Consider the following 25,147-nt stretch of genomic DNA (forward strand, 5'->3'; position numbering starts at 1 on the left):
TATTTAGCAATTTACCAAAGAAGTAAAGTATTCAGACATCAATGCACTGTTTTAGTCACTAAAGCAAATCAGTTACACTGGACATGTTAAGATTAAATAGTCAAATTTAAAMGGAAACTAAAGAGTATCACCACTGTATACAAATGTCCACTTTAAATTTTTCAGAAAATAACACTCTGCTTAAATATTAGCATAATATTCAAGGCTAATTAGAACACAAACTTAAAGCAGGGAGAGGATCAGTATCTGTAAACACAGAAAACCTAGAATCACTTTTCATAGGAATGATGCATCTCTCAGTCCAAACAAAGTTCTCACAAAGGCGCTGGATAACATATTCCCCAGAGAATACTCATTAGCATTGCAAAATTTATGTTGTTTATGAAGAGACAATTGTATTACTGTTAAATTAGATTTAAATTCTCCTGTATAAATGTACTATACAGTTTGCCCATTTCCTTTCATATATTACACATTCTATAAAATACATATATATCTTAACTAGTGTATTTTTTTTCTGATTTTCAATCACTTGAAATTACTTTAAAAGCTTGTTTGACAAGACTGAAGAAATTCAGTCCTAGTGGAGTATTGGCAGTTCCATGTTGTGACCAGAGTACCTCACTCTGTGCCAAAAGATCTACTAGGTGTACATTATTAGACATACCATCTTTAACTATGAATGTGACCTGAATTCCTCTGATGGGAGTTACTAGAGATGCATATTATTTCCAGTTTAACTAACTTATTTTTTGAAAGCAGAACAGGGAAGGAGTTCTTGTAACTTCTGTTAACATTCTTCTGAAGAATGGATCAACAGCAGATCAAAGGCACAGCAAAAGCAAGATGAGGAGTGTTTTACAAACCTGTTTCTTTCTCAGTTATCCAGAAGATTGATTCTAGATTGCAACTTTGCTTTTTTATATATATATATATATATATATATATATATATATATATATATATCAAACTTGGTAGTTTCCTAAATTCCTAAATCCTATCACATTAAGAGGCAAGTCAATAGCGGGGAGAAAAAAAACCCACAGAACAAAGTCTTGTGTGACAGCAGACTCTATCCCTTTCACTATCTACTCAAAAATAAATGCAACATAACAGTTCAATGATAATATTAATGTATTTCAAAAGAAGCGGGACAACAACCATTTCATTTTTGAGAGAAGTATAACACTAAGCAAACTATTCATGAAAAAGATTAATTAGAAGCAACACCAAAATTAACTACTCACAACTGAATTGTGTGAACTGTGCTGACTCTTCCAAGTCCATCCTGCAGAGATCACCTCTACAAGATGAGCTTGGAAAAGTCAGTGCAATTCATACTTTATATTTAATCAGAATGCAACTTCTGTGGAAAGTTTATCAGTTATAGTAACAAAACTGCAAATTTAACAATGTCTTTCTTTTGTGATGGGATATTTTTGCATAAGGCATTCCTATCAATTTCCATTTTAAATATTATAAAAACATTTTAGAAAGAAAAATTGAGCACATTTTTGTTTATTTAATTCGATGTTTTGAACAGAAACAATGCTTTAGGATATTTTGTATGATTTAATGTTTGATCACTGAACAGATGATGTTCTATCAACTAGAATTCATAAACATTCAAGCTTTCAAAGTTAAAGTATAAATTCCACTATATCAACTACATTTTTAATGAATTATGTTATTAACGACTTTTAAGAACCATAAGAAGCCCATCCTTGCCAAGTTCAAAGGAGAGGAATTTAACTAAATTAGCAAGCGTTTTACAATACAAGCTACTTTCACTCTGCAGCATGATGAACAATCAAAATAGACGCCCAGTGTCACAACAAACTAGATAATAAACTAGAGCGCTTCAGTGTCAAAAGAGAAACACTCATTTCCCCCCATCCAGCTAGCGAGACCATCAGACAGCAGAGAGGCAAAGCACCGACGACCTACGTGACACTAACGCACAAAATGACCCTCCTCCCCATCAGCCGCAGTTCTTAGCGCGTGCACCAACAACGAAGCAACGTGCCGCGTTCGCTGCACTGGCAGGGCCAAGCACCGGGRCACTGCAAAATGCTTAAGAGAAAAAAGGGTAAATTCTTGTACTAAGCATTTGTTGTTTTGTTAAAAAGATTGGTACTGGGTGAGGATGAAGGGGAAAAAAAACCCCACAATATGCCATTTAATACTGCATAAAACCTACAAGCAGGAAGAACGTCAGGGAAGAGGCAACCTGACAGCCTTTATAACAACATTCAAAAATGTAAACTACTTAACATGCAAATATTTAAATTTGTATAACGTGACTTCATCAACAGTTGCTGTATAAAATCGAAAAGACCCAAGAAAAACTAAATTCAAAACACAATTGTGTAAGCAAAGAGGGACAAAAATTTTATTTTTTCTAGTCTCAAGAACTGGCAGGGGACAGGGGAAGCCTTTGATAGGAACTCAGAAAGGGCATGCACAGTGAAATTTAAGAATACCATATTTGCTAAAAAAGCAACAAAAAAATGTCCTCAAAATGCTAGCATGCACTCAGTAATTCTGCTTCATTGTGGAACTACGGCACACAATTTTGTTGTATCCAAAGGAATGGAATAATTCACCCACAGTCATACAACAGATGAATTACACTGAGAAAAGAACTAAGCCTAGAAGAAAACGAAAACTATAATATTGTGGGGAGAAAGGGTTGCTATGTGGCACAATCCTTATGCCTATCTCTAAACAGATTACAGCAACAGCCTCCTAAATCTTTAAATTAAAATACTGTTATAGATTAAAAAAAAAAAAAAAGAAAAAAAAAAGAAAAATCACAAAAGTATAGTTTCAGTCATTGCCTACTCTCTTCTGAACACATCCAGCTTTGTGAAAGGCTTTTTGTAAAAGCTGAAAATACACACTGCAATGGGCCAAACTTCATCCTCTTTACAAATCTGAGAGATATCTGAGACAATATCTGAAAACACGGTATTTTATGATTTTTCCTTGCTACCAAAGAGCTAATTTTTCAAGGTGAAAAAAAGACAGGTGGACAGTATCCCATTTCTTTCTCTTCTGTCAATCCTTCCTGCCCCTTCCCTCTCATTTTAGATTTAAACTAAGTCAGCTTACACGAAGTAGCATGACAGAAAATGGTGTAAAATCTTGTAGTTTTCTCCACTCGCTCACATCAAGCTCATTTTGCTTTTATTCTATCAGTCCCTTTTGACACATTCACTCCRTTTTATTCACTGTGAGTCACAGCTCTATTTTTCATTTTTTATTGTTCACTAATCTGCTCATTAGATTGACACAAAGAACAAAAATATAATATTTGGTCCAACAAATGATTGAACAAAAAAGTATTACAAAAGGAGACTATACTTGTATACAGAACACACACGAATTAGCAAACACTGAGGAACAGCTGCTTTTAAGCCTCAGGAACCAGAGGATATCGGCTTCCTGTCTTTTCTGTAGTTTGACAACAATATTCTTGCACTTGAACAAGCAAGGGTGACATTCTACCTTACGTGCCAAGAGTTACCTCAACATAACGCACAAGGAGGGCCTGAACAGTGTCTGCTGTATTATCCCTTTTAAAGAACATTGTTGCAATTTATTTTGGTCTATAGCAACTATGCTACAGGAGCTAAGAAACCAAGTCAGAAACAAGACGACGACTGACCAGGATAAGACAGAAAAACCTGAATACTTAGTACTTTACACTGGTTGTAGTTTGACACTATGGCAGTAAACTATTTACCTTATAACCTGTCAAGAATTTTTAAAAGTATTTCAAAGCGTTAACTATTAATATTACACTGTGTTGCTTTGACTTTATGTTGTTGTGCAATTTTTAGAGGATACAAACCTACTCCAGTGATTAAAATTCTCTTTCAACATTTTATTCTGTACTTAATAAGCTTACTATAAATCAGGCTATTAAGTTGCAGAAAAAAATGTTACCTCGTAAGTTCTTTAAGAAAATATTCAGCTCTAAGTGCTTAGTTGGTATAGTCAAATAGGACTCTCACCACAGCCTTAGTCATCTTACACTACTCTGAACAYAAATCTTTTTTAATGAATGTCTTTCTACTCTTCATTTTATTTGTTTTTATGAACTTACAGTGGAAAAATACGCTGAAATGTGTGGGGCATGAATGTCTACCCCACACTTCTGGAATCAAGATCAAGTCAGCAAACCTTTTCTCAGAATAATGTTCTGGTCCCTTTTCTCTTTCCTGAAACATGCAGTGCTAGCCCTTAACGACAGCAAGTGCCCAAACTATTTCAAGTGCATCACCATATTGACTAATTTATTCTGGAAAGTTCCAGCCTAGCATAGCTCTTATGATTCAAGTATCAACTGTGTTGGTTCACGAGTAATACAGTACTTTCATAATTAATTTCATTGTTCAGAGCACATCTGCTGCATACATTAACAGCGGGAAAATAAGAAAAACTGAAGAAGAGACTTGAATGGAAAAGTCCAGAAGAACAAGAACTCTATTTTTATTTTAAATCTACAAGTGTGGGAGAACAACCTTAATCAGCAGGGGCGCTCCCTCCCCCATTTAAAACTGAAGCGAGCAAATTTAAATAATTTCCAWATCTAATCTGTGTCTAAACTAATACTGAGAAGAAAAGAATAAGAGTTTGTTCAGAAATCAGAATACCATTAATGAAATTCTTGCTGTGGTCTTAAAACCTTTTTAGGCTAACTTGGGACAAAAAGGACAGGTTTACTTTAACATGTAATTCCACAAATGCCTTGAATTGATGAGAGATTGCATAGTTACTAAAGAGGCAAGTCTTGCTGATCTGACCTAACGTGCAGATCACAGCTGCTGGCACAAAGAAGACAGAAGTAAGGTTGGGGCAATGCTGAGCTTTAACATAGGTACATACAGAACACTCAAGGCACAACTGAAATATGCTGTTCTTAGACGAGTGGCAACAAGGAGGTAGGGAACTATATCAGCCTAATTATGCCAGTGCAAAGAGGGAGGGGGAGGTATGAAATGGATGAAATGGAAAAAAAAAAAAGAAATATTAAGCATATCTTTTTTCCATAAAATCCTTTCTTATTTCTGAGCAATAACACAGCTACGTGGCTGTCCTGTCTCTTAAAGGTATAAAGAAAAGACGCAATCTGTTGAAATTAGTGACAACAAACTTCTAAAAACATGAAAGAAGAAAGAGGCTTCTCCCCTAAATTATAACAATATTTCCTTTCAAAGGTTATCAGCTCCATTTACTCCAGAGTGCCATACCTGTTGAAGTTAATATCTGGATAACTAGAATACTCTGACTTCATCTTCGCATTGCGACGTGGAAAAGTGCAGAAAAATGCATTGGCCAGAAAACTAGCAATTTGTTCCTGTGACATCGTGATGGAGTGATTCATCTTTTGTTTCAGCAGAGGTATTGGCTACCAAGAGGGAACAATAGGCGGGGGTGAGAGGGAGGGGGCAGGAGAAGCAAGGGAAGGAGGAAGGGAGGGAAAGAAAAAGAAAAATAATTAGCTTACCAATTTTAAAAGAAAGAAAAAACAGGAGCACAAAATTACATTTGTTAAATTAGAGCAAGAGTAATTTAGGCTATTGGTGGACCCTTAAATCAGCAGCACCATTAAAGTCAAGAACAGTTTATTCAAGATGATTGGGAAAAGCTTGCTTGAGAAACTGCAGATTTCTAATCAATAATAATAAGGCCAGGAAAATACAACTCGTCAAACAAAAGCAGGGGAAAYGGGGAGAAAAAAAATAGATTGGATATTGCAATCCTGGGCAATCTTAAAAACTGAACTAAAAAACAACAACAAAAACCCCCCTTTCAGTAGCCATATAGTTAAGAACAGTTAAGGAATACTTTCAGCTACAATGGCCATACTTTGCACTTTAGAGTGCACAAGAAAGGTGGAATTCACTTTAATAATCATCATCCTGTAACTTGCTTTGAATCTTCCATCATCCCTGAAAAAATAGACCAATCTCTGCAGAAAGGTACAGTTAGTAGCTCTTTTATAATTAGAATGAGTAAGAAACACAGCTTCATGTCAGCGTCATACTGGTTTTAATTTTGGGAGTTTATTTTACTCTAGACAAAGACTCTTTAATTAAAAAATGAAGGGGGAAAAATGGCTCCAAAACCTAAAGTGGCATCCATCTCCCATTTTATCAGGCTTTCGTCTCCTGATTTGGAATTTTCCCTCACCACATTCATGTTTTTTTTTTTTAATACAGATTTTCTATGTGATAATACTAGGAAAGAAAAGAAAAATCAACTCCTTAGCAAACAGCCTAGTAACAATTATAACAAATCCACTTGATAGTAGGAAGACAATATGTTCTTCTATCATTCTCCATCGCCATTAGCCTAGCTCCAGAGGAGCCAAGAAGCTACATTTCAGTTGTGAGGACAGAAACTATTGCTAATTTAGGCTGTTGAATACACGGCCCTAAAACTGACATTAAAATCTTCAAAAAACAAGCAATAAAGTTCTCCTTCATTCTTATAGTTATTACATTCACTGAATCTCATTCAGCCTTCTATCTTTTTAATTAACAAGCTGTATTACAATGTCTGAGGTCACAAGGGTAGAGGGGAAAAGACTCTGAAAAGTTCTAATAAATTTTACAAGGCTACAAAATAGGGTATTTTGAATGGTGTGTTTACACTGAAACATCAAATTTAGCTTCACATTTATTTAGCTTATGAAAAATTCTTAACCATTTATATGGCTTGGCACTACATCATCTTCATAATAGACATTATTTAATGAACTGGAAGTTTTGTGCTTGACTTTAWTAAAGTCAAAAACTTCATAACACTCTCAAAAGTTTCCATCAAGTAACAAGAAAAAAGAAAAAGCTTAAACATTCACACTGTTTGAAATTGTGTATCTACTGTAGATACCCCTCCAGCATAATAAAGTAAGATGAGATTTTTCTGCTCCAGTCCAAGAAAACTGATTTACAAAACCGTGACAAAGCAGCTTACAAATTAGTCTCAACCCTGCTCTAATCACACACTACATCTTCACTTATTTGAGCAGTTTTATTCACTTCAGTATAATTATTCACAACAATAAACCTTTTATCAGTTTCAGCATCTACAGGACTGATTCCCATAATAACAGCAGAGAATTAGTTAAGGACTGTATGTGCAAAAGCACTGTGAGGCTCTGACAAGAGTCAAGTACRCTCCTGAGTAAAGGAAGGCTTTATGCAAATAGTACTTCCATGATTAAAAAAAGATCTAAAAGCAAGTCAGATGTTTTAAGATGACTAAAATATTTCAATTGCTAAAACTGATTTCAACCTGAACAGTTCTATGCTGCTTTCACTAAACAAAAATAAGAAGCAACTCTACCACACAGAAAGTAAGGTGTAACTGAAGTGCAGGTCAAAGATATGAGAGTGAGGGTTTTCGGGGTCCTGCCCCCAACATTCCATTTTATCACTGTGGAGGTGTATTCTCCATTCTACTCCCTAACCCTCAACTATATTCAACAAAAATACTATAACTTTAAAAACTGTAACTTTTATTAAGAAAGATAATGTGGCCCTGGTATTATGACCCTAGCCATTAGTCAAACTTTGCTAAAAATTAGCCTGCAGAGAGCACTCAGCTAGCTGTATTCATTTACCTGTGTGCAGATACTAGGGAGACAAAGTGCCAACTTCACCATATCAGGAAGAATGGACTGGAACAAATGCTGAGCCTCTGCATCTTCAAGAATCTGTTTAAATAAAGAATTTAAAATAAAAAGCTTTTACTCCAGAAATAACAATCATAGAAGTTTGTCAAAAAAAAAAAAAGTACTGTCCAAATGAAGCATGAGCAAAAAATCCAAAAAATCTTAGGTCCTGTTAGCTTAATGCACATCTCTAGCTTGACTTTTCATCACAGTATCATTGCATTTTGCCTCAGAATAAACAACAAAATTCAAAATTCAAATAGAGCAACAACTCTCACAGAAGTTACTGTTGAGAGTATCAAACACACTATATAAAGAAACCTTGGAGTCACAAGCAACGACTTATTCAAAATAATAAACTGGATTCTCAAATGAAATGAATCGCTACATAATCACAGAAATACCAGAATTATATATTTTAGTTCCACGTTCAGGTTATAGTCTGAGAGAAGTACCTGTGACATGCTCCTGTAAAGGATTTACAAAATGCATTTTTGGGTCAGATCAACGGACCTCAGCAACGGAAAACTGTTGCTATTTAAGAGTGGCACGCCAGCGCAGCCCCCTCCTTGCATGTTCCCCTGGCCCCACAGCTGCTGGGTTACAGACATCAAAGGGTACATCCCTGCCTGCGTCCTCAAGCACCCATGTGCTGAAGTTGCAGCCTTTTCAGCCTCTTCTAAGACAGCTGACCCATCTCCATCACTATTTCAGGTGCCCTTCTCTCTACGTGCTCTAATGTTCTTCCTGAGGTTTAGAGACCAGGACTGACCCAGCACTCAAAACATGGATGCAGTGAAGCCTCGCATGGTTTTTCAAAGTTTTCACACTCAAGACTAAGTCACATCAAGGCCCTCTGCCCTATTTCCTGGTATGCTGTTGGCATATTGGGCTGCCAAAGCACACAGAGCCCATGTTCTTCAGTGAGCTGCCAGTGGCGAGTCCAGAATCTGAATTGAATCTAAATCTTCCTCTGAAGATTCAAATACCACACCCTTCATTTGGAGCTCATCTACCATATTTTTGCCCTCCTGTTTAGGTTGGCAAAGAACTCCAAACAGCCCTTTCATCAATGTGGGATTTCAGTACCTGAAGGTCCTCCATGTTAGCARCAAACTTGGTGATTTCTCTCCTCATTATTTTCTCCACATCATTAAAAAAATATTGAATAAATCTCATCCCAGAAGTTATTCCTGAAGGCCACCACTACTGGCTCTTCTCCAGCTTGAACAATCACCATTAAAACACAACCCCTTGCTCTCCCATGTTTTAACCAGCTTTCAATCCATAAAAAGAATGTTACAAATTTCTTCTAATTCCATAGCCACTAATTTTCTGTACTAGTTATTGCCGTGGAACCTGGACAAACCTTTCTTTTTTGGGAGGTGTGGGGTGGGTTTAAGAAAAAGAAAGAAATAAAAAAAATACACACACACGTGCAATATCCACTAGTTCTCCTTTCTCCACATATTTACAACACCTTCACAAGAACTGCAGAAGGGTAGAAAAGCAGGGCTTTTCTCTACAGAAGTTGTGGTCTTTCCCAGACTGTGTTTATCTACGTGCTCATTAACATTAGTGTTTAATAAATACTATTGCCTCATCAGCAACAGATGCCCAGACTGACCTGTATATGCCAGTATCCCTCCCTCTAGAGTCTTTTTTTGTAGATGCGAGATACACTGTTCAGCACAAGAGTCTTTGGCACAGTGGCTGCTTGTAATGACAGGTTACTTTTGCACAACTAGTTTCCTTCCTTCTTTGAAATTTTAGTTTTCTTTCCCTTCTGATACCACTTCTGCTCATCAAGAACATTTTAACATGCTTTCAAAAGACACAAAGGCTCCTTTTGGTGGGTAGCATTCTTCTAAGAAAAGCTATGATATAACTATGCATGGGAGGTAGTGGAGAGAAAAGCAACATAAAGTGCAGTTGCAATATGCAAGCAATACAAAAGCATGCCACATCTTCAGAAGTCCCATAGTCGGCCACATGAACGGGCTGCAGTACAATCAAGGAGAGAAAAGTACCTTCTCCATCTTCCCATGCAGCAGTGCAGTTTTTCTTCATCTAGGGAGCCATGCACCAAGCATGACTTACCTTAAATGTACTATGCAGATCTAAGTAAGAAGTAGAGAGCAACTGGATTGCTTTCCTGAGAATATGCAATTTGCAAAACAGCAGGGGAATGGAAGACAAAGATTAGAGTTCAGTCCTCTGCTTCCTTCTTTCCCCTACATCCTGTGAATCTATACTTGAGATGACTACCTTTTACCAATTTTTGCATTAAAACCRTCCAAAATCTGAAGCTGGGCTTTAAAAACAAAAAATACTAACTTTGAAATAAAACTGTTGGAAAAATAATTGGACATGCTACTGATTTTACACAAAACCAAYAAGAGACAGACCGGATGAAATGCCCTAAGGGTGCAAACTTCAATCTTTGCAAAATTTGAGACTGAAATCACAGAAAAGTGGTATTTTTTGTCATACAATCGAAGCTTTATAATTCATTTTTCTATGGAAATTTTCACATAGACTTCAGATTGTAATAGAAGATTCTGGCAGTTTTTTGAGAAGAGGAAAATAAAATGCTTCCTTTGCACAGYATACTGTTCCCCATAAATGACAAGTTGAAAATACTGTTTGAAAGCTAACAAATTCTCTACAGGATCATTAAAGCGACTATAGAAATGTCTCTGTTTCATTCCATCCTGTTCCAAAGGATATTAAAGGAATAAGGGTGCTCAGGATGCTTAAAAAACAAAAAAACACCCAGACAACGAAGCTCAAAGGACAAACAGCTTGGCTGGAGAAAATAATCTCAATATTTACAACAGTAACCCTAGTTACTTTCCCTTTATTATACATGCTGCTCATGAAGAAATACAAGCATGGTTTTAATTTAAAAGCTTCAGATGAAGCCTAGGTAATCTGAAAATAATTTCATTTAATAGAAGAGGAATCCAAGTAATATATACCTTATTACTAAAAATAGTTTTTGTTTGTTTTTAATGTTAAAGAATGAATAAKATACTTATCTCTCTTCAATAGTTGTTCGCTGCAGGTACACTTACATTTTTATTCAGTATTAATCAGATACTGAAAACTGTCACATAACCATTTACATCATCTGCTTTAGCAGGAAAMTTTGCCTTGTTCTTCTTAGGCACAATGTTTTAAGTGCTATTAAATAACAAGATGAGCATTTAAAGACTGGAATTTCAGATCTCAGTACACAAAATAAAATGAATATGTAAGTTAAATCTATTCAAAAGCTGACATTTAACCCCAGATGTCTACCAGGCTGTCAACTTCTGATATTCTTTCCCCTTCGAGTAACACTTCCTGTCTTTTAAAGCTGACATATAAATAGTGGCTGCCATGCTTTGCTGACTGCCACAGACCATACAGTATCACTTATCTGATGACACATTATGGCACTGGACTTTGTCATAGCTGTCAAGACTTCAACCTTTTCTTTATGCTCCTTTGAAAACAATGTAATAATAGTATGAGACAATTTCCTCCCAAAACAGAAGCAGGGCCAGCAACTGCACAGCTCAGGTCCGATGYAGAATACATAATTAAACAAAAGGCACATCTTAAATTCTAAAATTCTATGTTTCCCTCTCCTCCTCCTCCTAATGTCATACAAGAGTATTTTCTCCTGTCTACATTACCACCACCCAYAGTTTTTACAGTAGGTCCTCCTCTAATGAAAACCTCAAAATTTGGAGCTGTTAATGTCCAGAGATGTTCTCATAGGACTTCAGATGGATTGTTCTTTATTTGCATGCAAGAATAAGTTTACAGGTAAACAGGGTTGAGTCCCACAAAAACCTTACTACATTCCATAGGATAATTTTATCACTTTATTCCTACTGCTTCAACATAAAGGACCGCACTTAAGAGGTAATCATTGTAWGCGCTAAATTCACAGATCTTGCTAAGGAACTCCAAACTCTGCACCCTTCTCCAATCAAATTACAAAGTAGCCTAAGCATCCCAGTTTTAATGTGCTCCTGTTTAGGGAAAAGTCCCTGAAGTACTACAGGGAAGCATATTGATAGTTTTCAAGCATAAACATAGTTTATTTCTTCCAAGAAATGTTTTAACTTCACAGAGTAGCTGCTGTACGTAGTGCATAAGTTAAGAACATTGTTTCTCAGTTGCAGAGAGTCTTTTTTTGACTTTTTCCACCAATGCTTATTTTGCCCTTYTGTACAATTCTCTCATCCCCAGTATTTCTTCCCTTAATCAAGTCAGAAAGTATCCATCCCTTCCAGACATCTACTAAAACGGGCCCAAAATATCAAGAGTCTTTTGCCTGTCGTTTTAAGTACAGCTTCTTCTATATTCTTTTCCAGTTTACCCCTCATTACTAGACCCAGCAGAGGCTCAGCTTCTTTGGGAGCTACTCAGTCTGTGCTTCCCAGTTATACCTTGAGGCTATAAACTATTATCGAACAGCAGCAGTAAGGCACAAACATATGTCTGTCCTTTCCTGTTTCTGGAAAAATCAAGTAACCCAAGTCACTAGCATGTGCATATAACTCCAATTTATAGACTCTTTCTATATAGGTAACATTCCTATAGACTCTTTATATACAGGTAACATTCCTGTCAGGTTTCTGTGAAGAGCAACACCTCCAAAACTGACTGCTTGGCCCTCATCCTCTCTGGGCCACCAAAACAGCCCACCAGCAAAGTTTTAGCTTTGCAGGCCAACTACTATCACTGTATATTCTCAGCTACGCTCAATGCWACACTAAGCCTGTTCTTATCTGCAAAAGTCTTTGAGGACTTTGAAAACATCTAAAAAGCACAGTCAGTGGTAGAAGGTAAAAGGATTCCAGGACAAAGAGTGCTGACACYGCGGCTGCATCTGGCAGACGTCCCACTGTGCAAATGCTGACCTGGGAGAACATTACAACGGCACAAAGAATTCCTTCTGAAGCTTACTCAGTTTCGTGACCAGGTAATCCTCTTCAGGAAGCCATGACTTGTACTGATGTAAAGTCTAGTATATTTAGAGTCACCTTACAAACTAGGTCTGAACCAATCTACATATTCATTACTGCTGAAAGAGCTGGTGTCTTTCTACATCCTCAAACACACCTATCCACCCCATTTCATCAGTTCCTATCTTCATTTGACCCTCTTGTGAGATCTTTCAGCTTCCTAACTCCACAGGATACTAAATTTGTTTTTTTTTTTCTTAAAAAAACCCCCAAACTAAAACAAACCGTTTCCCACTGCATTAATTAATTGAACCTGCCCCTAGAAGGTCAGGCATTACCAGATGTGATGCAGGGTGGGTGGTAGGTGAAACGGAACCAGGCACTCCTTGCCATGGGTCAAGGCACAACGCTTCTCACAGAACAATAATGTTCTAGTTAGTATGAAGCTATTAAGATAACCATCTTTGAAGTAGATCTCCTAGTACAGGAACATCTTTATTGATTCAGTAATGTGCTTTTAACTGTGTACAAAACCATAAAATCTTAAGACATTAAGAGAAAGGATTCTATTTCAATTTTTAAAATGTAACATTTCTTGTTTTGTAACTTAAGGAACTCTTAAAATATGAAAAGGTTGTCAACAGTTTTTGATAAAGGGAAATACATTGTTTAAGTACTATAGCACAGTTTGTTTATAATTGATCAGTTTGTCCTTGCCTTATTATATACACACATGCTCTCTGCAGCTTCTTTCAGTATTTGAAATAAAACCATAAAAATATATTACTGATTTTATTCATAAGCCTCCATTCAAGCAAAAGAACTACCTAAGAATGAGATTAAAAGCAGAGGTTATTCCTCAGGGAAGAGTGTACAGAATCAGAGCTACAAAATATGAACTGCCTTTTGCCAAAGAAATCACTTGGTGGTTTCATCAATGTTTATACTGGAGTAGTTGATTAAATGAACATGACTTAGGGCTCCAATTCATAAGATGCAAATTGATCAGTGATTTGGAGCAGAGGTAAGAGCTCCTGGCCAAACCTTCTTTACTGTTTAGCAAAACGAACATTTACACTGCAGTGAAGAGGCCTGACTAAATACTGCAATAAATAACAGCTTCCTGTCACTATAAACCAGTCCTCCAAACTGTAATGGACGAGTATGCCTGACAGTCCTAATGAGAAGGAGCTGAGGTAGTACAGGGCAATAGGGATGGTAGAGCACTTAAATCTATATCTGACAGCTCATCAGACCAAACAAACTAAACATACAAAACAGAATTTTGCACAGCTCTATCACGTGAGAAGGAAGAATAATCAAGCCAGCAGGCCAAGAGCATGCTTAGACAGCAAAGCTTAAAGTTTTCTACCTGTTTGCTTTTATTTCCCCATATTAACTTACTATGGTCGGACAATGACAGACTGAACCTCATTCTGAAAGATGAGGAGAAAACTGGAGTGTTCCCACCCCCCAACATCCCCCAAAAGAAATACAAGTTGCAGCAGGCTAACTGTAATGCATTTTGGCCATCTGACTCCTTCCTTCCTTCCAAGCGGATATAATGCTGAGAACAAGAAAATGCTCTTTTGTTTTCTCAGAATGACCTTGATTYGGTTCCTCTTTGAAAGTGCTCTTTTAATCACCAGTTACTATACTGAATTGCCTTTCCAGTAACAGTTTTCCTAATTTTAATGGAAGATATCAATGGTAGGCAGTGGCAATGACCTTCTAACTAATAAATTAGACAAACTARGTAATTTATATCTACTCTATACACAGTAATTTTACTCCTCTGCTTTCTGGAATAAAAATAAYGTTTTCTTTCTTTAGTACCTACAGCTTGTCTCAAATTAAAATAATCTTCATGTAATTTTACAAGATAACATGATCTCCACAATGTATACTTCCGAGTTGAAAAACTCAACTGAAAATAGAAGCGTAACAAAAAAGTGTGTACATAGCCTACCCAGACATATCATCATTACTGAACCTCGCTCAAGTCCGCAATTCAAACAAAAGAAGAAGAAAAATARGTGAACAATGGGATACTGCTAATGCTTTCACAAAGAGAAAAGTTTCCTTAGGAAGATTCACACGTACTCTACCTAAGAACCTCACGGGTATCCTGAAGCATCTCCTTCACTATTCCCCTCTGCTAAGGTTTTSCTTTGAGACAATGCTTATAATACAAAAATTTCTACATAATTAAGCAATCGTAACCTGTGTCTGCTCCCTACTACACTAATTAATGCTGTCATCTTACTCTTATTTCCAGATCAGTCCATATTTATTTACTTGCTCTCCCTCACATACAAGGTCTGTGTGTTTTGTGCAAGGACTTTGTGATGCTTAAACAGGCTGAACTCCTGATCCATGACTAAAATTTCTCAATGTCAGTATAAGACTGACTTTTTTTTTTAATTTAAATCTTTTACCAGAAAGTAAAACAACCTCCAATTGCCAACCTTTACTCCCTTTCTTCCCCAAAGCTTACCCTAACCCTTGTCTCTTAAGTACTTTTAAACATTAGAGAATACTTTTAAACATTTCTGAAGATGTCATTTTAATCAGCTGGAAAAAGACAAAACACCCACCTAAACAAATTCTTACCAGGTAGCTTTGAAAACTAATATATTAAGCTAATATACCTGACCAAAAAAAATAACTTTGCTTTAAGTCATACTTCCTAGAAAGTTATCAGACGATCATCATTGAATACCCTTTTCTTTCGGACAGGGAGTAGGTGATGCCTACTGAAATGCACTGTGCCACAACTACTGGTGTACTGGGTACCTAAACAGAGACATCAAGGTACAGCCCACTAACTTGTATACACATCTGTCATTGTATCTGTAAAACAGACTAATAGTCAATTGTTATTATGCAAAATGCTATACATATGAACAAACGTAAAGTGTAGAAGCAAAGAACTGGGGTGGGGGTGTGGGGGTGAGAGAGAACATTTAGTTCCTATTAAGTTAATGAATTTCCCAAACTGCAATAAAGAATAAACTGTCCCATTTCCCTCCTTTAGTTCCTTCATAAAACTAATTCATAAGAAACACAATTAGTTGTCAAATCCATCCCATTTCTTCAGCACTTGTCTGATTAGAAATCAGAGGAAGGATGAAGTAATCTTTGGGGGGGGGGGGGGAGACCACTGGATTATATGGAGAAGAACCTTACTTGAGAAGAATGCTTCTGACATTTATCAAAATCATGAACTGACACTTCAAAAGGAAAAAGGAAGACAGCTTACAAGGCAAAGGTTAATTCGTTTTTGTTCTTTTTTTTTTTTTTTCTTGAAGGCTCATTCACATCTGCCAATCCAACCCTGGAATGATCTCTCAGGTGTATCATCCTTCACAACTGCAGCTTTGTTCTTAAAGCTTTTCAACATTCTAAATAAAAAAATCCAGTAATTTATGARATATAAAAGTGTGTATTTATTCTTGCCTCTCCTTTTAATGTTTTTAAAAGCATAGTTCAGACTTCCACAGCACTGCAAGCTAACCTTGATCATTTTCATTACCAAGGGAGGAAACCTTTGTCTTGGTTTTCAGCAGGCTCTCAACAGACTAACTGTACATTCACTGAAAAGAAATCCTAATGTGAACCGAAGCATCACAGCCATTTCCCAGGCAATGGCCGAGTCATGCAAAGAAATGCCAAACTCTGTTTCTTGAATACTTACGACTTACTATAGGGAAGTACAGTGCTCTGGAAAGGACAACAGCAGGGCTGTAACATGAGAAACACCAAAGCAGTCCTATCTTCATCTGACTGACCCAAGGGTGGAAAAATAGTTTACAGGTTCATTCAAAGCTTCTACCTGCCTAAACAGAATTCTTGCAAATAATATTTATTATGCCTTTGATTTTCAAAGTATCTATTAAGAACTACAGTGTGGAAGCATTCAAAAGTAATCAGATATTTAACTACAATTTTGGGACCATTTTTGAAAATTATAATCTCAACTAAAAGCTTCATGAGACAACTTAGTTACTGCATTTGTAAAAAGTATTTTCTAAGCATTACAAAAAAAAAATTCTAACAGAGGGGAAAGAGAAGAATTAACTAAAGATAACAGTAAACAAATTGTGGACTTCAACAAATATACAGAATACTTGCTGGTAGATTCTCAGTGCTAAATTCTGAACTTATGTGATATCTTGAGAAAAATATCCAGTAAATAAGATTATATTGGCMAAAGGAGATAGAGATACAGGCACCTGTTTTCAAGGTGCAAGCTCAGTATCACCTTTGCATACTCACTTTAAAGAATGCCCAGCTACTAATAGCAAAGTGCAATGAAGTACAAGTAATATAAACAAATTTAGCTTCTCAGATGAAAGAGMAAGAACAAAACACAGAATAAAGTTATTATACACTTCATTTATGCCTTCACAGTCCTCATAATAATGGCAGTGCCTCTTTATCTCCTMCCCGTTTCGACACATACTTTCCCATGGAGTATTTCTCTCAACAGGTTTTACTATCTCCTGATTTTTATTACAACTTCTCTAGACATTCAAAATCTAAAGGTACAAAACAGCTAACAAAAGTTACCATATTCAGAAGTTTATTTTGCTCATTTGAGATAGAATAGCTAGCACAGATAAATGATGATTTACAGAAAATCTAATGGTAGCAAAGAAATCTGTTCATCAGCCCCATCCCCTGCAACTATCAAAAGGTAGCTTTCAATGGAAATGGTTTTAAAAAGGAACTTAAGGTTTTGGTTTTTTAAAGCAGAATATTCTCAATAGAGTAAAAAACACTCTGGAAGATATTCTAAGGATGTATCTTTAYATTGCCTCAAAACATTACACCTTAGACATTATCCACAAACACCTTAGACATTATAATTACAATTCTACATCTAGTATACATAGATAGCCTGTCCCTCACCCTGTAATTCTGAGTCTATTCAATAGCCACTGTGAAGGTGCTTACAAAACAGACTTTTCAGATATTCATCTGTTTTGCCAGGAAAGTATAGAGAACTAACAATAAGCCTGTAATTCTGTACTCACTGCTATTTCACCTTTACAATGGTTAGCTTCTAACGTTTTGAATGTGTACAAGACACACAAATACTCTCCCCCAGCTACCTTCCACACCAGAGAAGCTTACATTTTGTTCAATATGGGGACAAGCTCTTTTCTGATACTGTGAAAAGGAAACCCTCTACTACACATTCAAAAGATCTTTTCAGTTTAGATTTTTAAAAGGTAATCTGATGTAATGAAAATTGTTTGGAAACATCTGGACTAAAATGAAATCCAGCAAAGAGCAAAGGATAGGCTATTTTCAAGCCTCACGGCACTTTGTTTCTTGCTTAAAAGCCTACATTTGTAACATTGACATCTCTCTACAATGCTCACTTCTGTTACTACTGTCYAGACAATTATAAAAATGATTATCAAAAAACCAGTCATCAGAACAATTTGGTATTTTAAGGTTTTTTTTTTGATTCCAGCTTTTTGATTAAAGCAATCATTTTTTTTCAAGCAGTTCATTCAAACAACAAAGCATACACAAAAGAGTAAAGTAGTTCAAAAGACCTCCTAGAAGGCAAGAGTGGCATAAAGCCTTATTAGAATACAAAATACGCATGCACTTGATGCCAAAGGGTGTTCTTAAATGGTCTAGTTTCTCAAGATATGATTGAAAATCCAGAGCTCAACTCTAATCCAACTAGACTATACTACAGTCAAATTTATCTTCAGATATGTTGCACTTACTGTCTTTTTTAGATGAGAAAAATGAAAATAATAATAAAAAATGGAAATATATTTTATTTTTATTTTTTAGTGCAAAACATTGACCAATAGAACCAGAGACTCATTGTAGTATGCTCTACTACTCTTTAAGAATATTCTCCTATATGTTGAAGTCTGCACTGAGCACCTTACATTAGAAAAAACATGTACCTTTGAAAAAATATGCAGATATTCACGTGAACATTGCTAAACCAAAATTTAAAAATCTGTGCAAATAAGACATTTTCTGGTACAATGAGCAACTTTAATTTTTCAAAAAAACGGGAACTAGATTTTTGAAAGAGCAAAAAAAAGCTGTAATACGGATTTGTGAGAGACACATTTATAGAAGTTGAAAAACAATTATAAAGTGAAGCTCTTACAGAAAATTACAGATAGACCCTTGCACATAAAAGGAGACAACAATGAAGTCTCACATCCTGACCATTCCAAACTTCAAAAGGATTCAGTGACCAGCAACAAGATCATCATGTGAGTTTTAATGGAAAGCCACAGGTAGAAGTAGGAATCTTTTCCTAATCTTATCTCAAGAAGTAATTATAGCTATGAGACAAACATTTTAATAGCCTATTTTCTATAAACCTGTAAAAGCATAACTAAAGGATGAAGAAAAACTAGAATACACTGCTCCAGCTTGATAACTGACCTTGTTCTCTTGCTACAAAGCTTCTATCAGATTTTTGGATCAACTAAGATTTGGGCCATGATAAAAAAAATGAACTGGTAAGAACTTCCAATTTTAAGGCTAAAACTGGTGAAACTGTGTTTGACTATAATAAGAACAAAAAAGAACAGGTGGGGTTGTTTGGCAAAYTCTTCCTTTTTCCTTCATGCAGAGGTTTTTCCTTGCAATTGAGGATAGATAACTGAAGAGGCTAGCCTTTCTGAAGAGTATTATCATGTTTCTTTCAACTTCATAGAAAAAAATTCCAAATGGGAAAAATATGAAGTTCCCTTCATAAAAGAAAAAGAAATCTTAGAAAAGAATAGTCTTGAAAACAAATAACTTTCTTTGTACAGGACACTAGTTTTACATGGGGAAAGCAACAGCAAATATGCAAATTCTGGTCATTATGTGGATTCACTGCAAACAGCTTTGCAAAAAGACTAGTGACAACAACAACAACAAAAATCACTCTATACCCATGAACAGAAAACATTTCAGACACATATCCAAAGACTGGAAACTGAGTCTACACAGTGAAGAACAAGAGAGCATCTCTGTGAGGCATACACCCTTTAAGTCTCTGTCTTGGTTGCAAAACACCCATCAAGTAGGAACCAAGGATTTAAAGATTCACAGAGAGCCTGGAAAAACAAATTCCAGAAGATAAGAACTGCTTCAAGTAATGTTCATCTAAAATGTCATCTTAAGTATTTYGTTCTCATATCAATCATCTTAACTATTCTGTTCCCATGAAAGGAAAGAGTACATAGATTCTTCTTGTCATCAACATTTGGTATTCGTGCCACATCACTATGCAACTTGCACAAGATCAATGCASAGTCATGTAAGAATGTAAAAATTATATTAATCAATGCTTTATAAGAGATCTAATTTCAAACCTAAACTTTCTATTTGTAATTTCCAGTAAAAGAGTGACCAACAGATTTTACAGTTTGTCTTTTAATGACATACTTAAGTACTGGATTTAACCCTTTTCAGCCCTGGACAGCGTACAGGCATCCATTCCAAAGTAGCTTTTTAASCCAAACATTCGGCATATTCTAAACACTCACAGCCGTGCATACATCAAATGAGTCCCTCTCTCTGTTTTGCATATAGCAGCAAGTGTGGCTAAAAGCAAAGCAAAAAACAAACAAATAAAAGTCAAGTAACTAGATCTGATGCTTCCCTTTTATTGAAGCACATCAGAAGCACCTACAACTTAGATGATCTGCAAGTAAAAACTGAAAATTATATTAGTGTCAGAAAACAAATGAATACACTGATAAGCAAGATGTAAATGCTGCATGAACCAGGAGGACAAAAACTAAAGGCTCTGAAAGGAGCCCAAAATTAAGCCATATGGACAATGAAAGCTCCCATTGTTACTTTGTTACCTAGCGAGTTCCTTGTTCCTTCATGTCCCTGTAAGGGACAGTCTTTCCTTCCAGTGGCCTTCCTATTAATTTGAGTATTGCTGATAAAATTCCCAGGTTTTACATAGGGCCAAATAACTTGGTTTTATACAGCTCTACTGCAAAAGACGAAAAAAAAAAAAAAAAGATGTGAGACAGCTCATAGACCAGTTTTATCTCAGAAGAGCTCTGATTTTAACACTGACAGAGGTTCTATATCATAAAGTCACTGAAGATCCACAATGCAAGTCCTGCTCATTTAAGTTTTTCTTGCACATTGTGCTACTAAAATTGATTATAGAAGTAGTATCTCCTCTGAAGAAAGTCTGCATTGCTTATTCAACGTCCTTTTCAGATTTAAGAACTGTTTCTGAAAGAGCAGAGTAGATGCAAGCAATAAGAAGAGTTCACAAAACAGCATCACCATGAGAAAACTATGCTTAAGCTCTAAAAAGACTTAAAACAATGCAATAAAAACAAAGTATGCCCACAACTGTCAGTATTGATTTAAGGTAACAGACTGTTAAATTATAAAGTCCTCCTCTTCCCTTTATGTAAAGTTGCTATTGTTGGAGATATAGTTTAAGACACAAAAACTCTGATGTGAGCATGCAAGGCTTATTTTGTGCGCTAAGGAAGCGRCAAAAGAATCTGCTCCTCCCTGGAAGCAGAAGGGTCAATCTACGAGGAAAAAAAAAACCTAATAAAATACAGCACTGGTGACTGAAAGCATGTAATAAATTCTGAAACAATCATCATTCATATAAACAAAGCTCATCTATATCACTTTGCTGTGGGGCCAAGATAGCTCCATCCACAGTACTATCCTCATTTTTCCTTTTCTCCTTGTTGTTTACTCTTTCCTACTTGGCTTCCAATTAAGTTATCCTTCCATCTGTTTTCTCTGAACTTTCAAGTCACCAGAATTTTGCAAGTTAGACAAAAAATATGTTAGCACTGATAATTTTTATCTATTAAGTACTAACTTGAATAAATCCTAAGCCTGTTTGTCAATATTAACAAATGGAGGGAAAAACAACAGATTTGTGAAAATTGTTTGGAGAAAAAAAAGGAAAAAAAAAACTGTCAGATGTCTGCAGCAAATGAACTATCCTGACTCACTGAGCACTTTATGTACATTACTGATCTGTTATGAAGTTTTTAAAAGACAAAATTTTTAAACAATCTCCCACATTTACTTTTCAGTACACAAATAGGAATTTTGCTTTCATGCATTAACTGGCATGCCAGAGAAATGTTTTGTAAATAGAGTGAGGGCTCCCTCTTGTGACAACACTTTGCAAAAGTTGTCTTTAATTAGACTGAGCAATAACATAAGCACAAGCTTTAGCAAATAAGCCCCTCAAAAATCTTGTGAGCCTTTTTGTGTGCTGGAAAAAATTCTGAAAGGGTGAGAATTTCCATTTTAAAACTAAGAYTCTAAGCAAGAGGAGACAAAAGATGTCAGATAAAAATCTGACAWACATATTTGTACCAGTGATTAATGTCTACCAATTAGGTCAAAMCGTCCAGTTTTCCAACCATGCACTAAGTCTGTGTCTGTAGATGCACAAAAGGCTTTGGAGGAAAGGTTGCAGAGGCAAAGACAAACAACTCCATACACTCATATTCAACCAAAGGCACATTAGAAGATAAAAATAAACCATTACTGTATATAAAAATACCAGACTGATACTTGATAGAAGATTTCTCCCATCTCATTCTTCTGGTTGTTGCACAGATACAAGCACCCTTTTAGTGTCAGGTATTAAAGACACACAAATGTGCTGGTGCACCTGTTTGGGCAACTGCATGATGAACAGGATCAAGGAATTTGTCTAACACTTTCAGGCTACTCCTCTAACCTGAATGCACATCTATTTAAAAATTTATTCTGGCASAGCATGAATGGCAAGTCAGGGTGGGAACAACTTATATGCACAGAGGCTAACAGCTAGTACATATTTAAGCTAGAATAAGTGGTATTGCTGCCAGATGTTAAACTGCAGCTTAAGTATCAATGGATAAGCATTTCAGTATAATTAATGGAGTGATTAGAGTTATGGAGTATTGTTAATCTCCACGTGTGTTAGTCAAATGAACCAGAGTAGACTTGTCTGTAGKTTTTTTAGTTATTGTTTTGTTTTAAAATCCAGAGATGGTTTTATGGAGCAAGAGGCAACTGTTCAAGGCAGCACTGCTGACCAAAAGCTGTTGTTTTGATGAACTCCAAGTGATAACCCAAGACACTTTCCCTCTGATCCTGAGATCCAGCTCTTAAATTTTTAAGCATTTCCAGCATGCTACAACCTTGCTCCCTAACARAAGACTGAAACTGTATCTCAGATCCAGATTGCAACTTTTTCCTCAGGTCTTGAATTATTACTCAGACATAGAACACATCAGCCACCATAGCTAACAACATAGCTCTTGTTGTTTTGCCTGGAAAAATAAACACTAGATTCCAGTCAGAATAAAATGCTAGAAGCAGCACCTACTATCTTTCTTCTACCACATGTCATTTCCCCCCCCCATATGCTTTGTCACTTAACATTTTTTCTTTCCACCCTGCAATCCCCCACAAGACATGCTAAGACTAAAAACTTCACCTACATTGCCTTTATAACCCTTTTTCTTTTGACAAATACACATGAAGAAATAACGTCTCAAAATCTTCTTTACATGGCATGTAAATTCATCAAATTTTAAATAAAAAGCTGAAAATAGTAAAAAGTATGTACTTTTGACAGCAGCTGCAACATGTCAGATTTATGCATCAGTACAAGAACAAATCTATATAAAATTCAATAYTAAGTTTCAACCTTCTAAGCTTACACATGCAACTAGAATTCTGCTTTTTATAAGCATTTTGACTAATTTTTAATATTACCTCTAATACTGTCATACGTATTGCTTCATTTTTACTTAGCACACCATTTATACACACACACACACTTGTTAAAAAATGAGAGAACAAACTACATTACACAAGTGCTATCCTTTCCTTGTAAAGAAGTCAAGCTGTAGAAGCAATAGTAGAGTARACACTACGCTTTTTTCCTCCTCTTCACACACCATATGTATCATTCATACATGGGTTTTGTTTCTTCTCATTCCAAGCATCCATTTATTTTGAAATGGAGCCTCCTGAAAACTCAAAATGTTCTGAGAAGGTATCATGCTGAAAATTGTTTTAAGTTTCAAAGCTGTACATAAAACAAGAAACAACTGTTTCCTAGAAAACCAAATCTCCATATTAAAAAAAAAATACTGCCAAATTAAAAACTTTCCAGCAATATAACAGGAATGTGATAAAAATCAAAATCAAAACYTTTCTTGCAGGTAAGCCTCTCAAAACACCTTGAATATATAAGCAGATGATAGAGTAATTTGTCACATTCTTGTGAAAAATCACTGAAGTGTGTTGATTCACTGAGAATACGAATTATTTGGCAAATATTTTGGATTTAATTTACTGGAATGCTACACAAGAGAGTCATAAAGATGGTATATTAGTTTCTGGTACTTTCAGTAGCTGGCAAAAAGGAAGAACAGTATTAATACATAAGATGCAAAAATAATAGATACCTGTACTTGAGGTCAGCACTGTTTTCAACTTCCTAAATCAGAGATAAAAGRATATGGCATACTTAAATACATTCACCTTTTTTTTTAAATGCTAGTAATATAACTAAATCCACTGTCATATATTGCTTTACATGGATTAGTATTTCCTTTTCCAAATCTTTTCCTTGTTAATGACAGAAAAACACCCATCATTTCCTAACAGACAGGGATTTTGTTTGTTTGTTTTTTAAACAGAACTGAGTAAGTTCAGGCAAGAGGTGGAAGTTTATTTTAAACTACCATACCTTCTACCAAAGACATAAGCATGACACACTGGCTTGACACTTTTTACACTCTAGCTTTGAGAACCTAACATAAACCTGTGTTTAAAGCATAAAYAGATGTACTATTCAGCTGTACTTCATGTCTTGAGTGTCAAAAAAAGCAGACTGCTATAAGCTAAAAGGAGACTTTTACAAGGCTGAAGCATGCACTAAGAAGTAATTTTAAAATTATTTTAAAAGTTAACCAATTTGCATCTACTACTTTAAGTACTTACAGACTCTTTTAAGATAGTTCCTGATTATAACTCTGGTTAGCATTTTAAAGAAATGTAGCTACTTATGGGTTTTATTACATCATCCCAAAGACCCCCACAAAAAGATCAGGGCCTGCGCAACAACTGTACAATTAGGTACACAACTGTGAAAAGTCTGTAGTTTAATTAAGTCAAATTACACATTCACAATGATCAGGGAAAACATGAACGGAAACATCAGATAAAACTGAAATGCATTATTATATCGAGATGCTTCAAAAGCAGTCAAGTCAAATAGTTTACTTCTGTGCCAGGATGTCTTCTCAGCAAGAACTAATATAAAAGGCAACCATTATTTCATTGGTAACTGCAACAYTGTAGCTCTTCTAACTCGGTAAGTTTTTCAAATGACAGTTCTTCCTCAAAATGTTATTAAATACAACTGAAGTTTTAGCCTAGTGTTGCTCAGGTAATTCAAGGCATCAAGTTATTATCTATTTACATGACAGAATTGAACTGG

The 25,147-nt window shown here is 35.8% G+C and overlaps 1 protein-coding gene across 3 annotated transcripts in view; it reads right to left on the bottom strand.

Moving 5' to 3' along the window:
- Window positions 1-25,147, bottom strand: part of PARG (poly(ADP-ribose) glycohydrolase) — a 76,815-nt gene that overhangs the window by 34,776 nt on the left and 16,892 nt on the right. For all 3 annotated transcript variants that reach the window (XM_085323684.1, XM_085323683.1, XM_085323685.1), the window contains exons 8-9: window positions 7,637-7,729; window positions 5,259-5,416 (exon numbers count right to left, since the gene is read on the bottom strand). In XM_085323684.1, coding sequence (XP_085179810.1) covers window positions 5,259-5,416; window positions 7,637-7,729 — 251 coding nt within the window. The remainder of the gene's footprint in view (window positions 1-5,258; window positions 5,417-7,636; window positions 7,730-25,147) is intronic.

This window comes from Rhea americana, unplaced genomic scaffold (assembly GCF_003343005.1).
Source record: "Rhea americana isolate MKP2758 unplaced genomic scaffold, rheAme1 scaffold_86, whole genome shotgun sequence".
In the NCBI taxonomy this organism is placed as follows: domain Eukaryota; kingdom Metazoa; phylum Chordata; class Aves; order Rheiformes; family Rheidae; genus Rhea; species Rhea americana.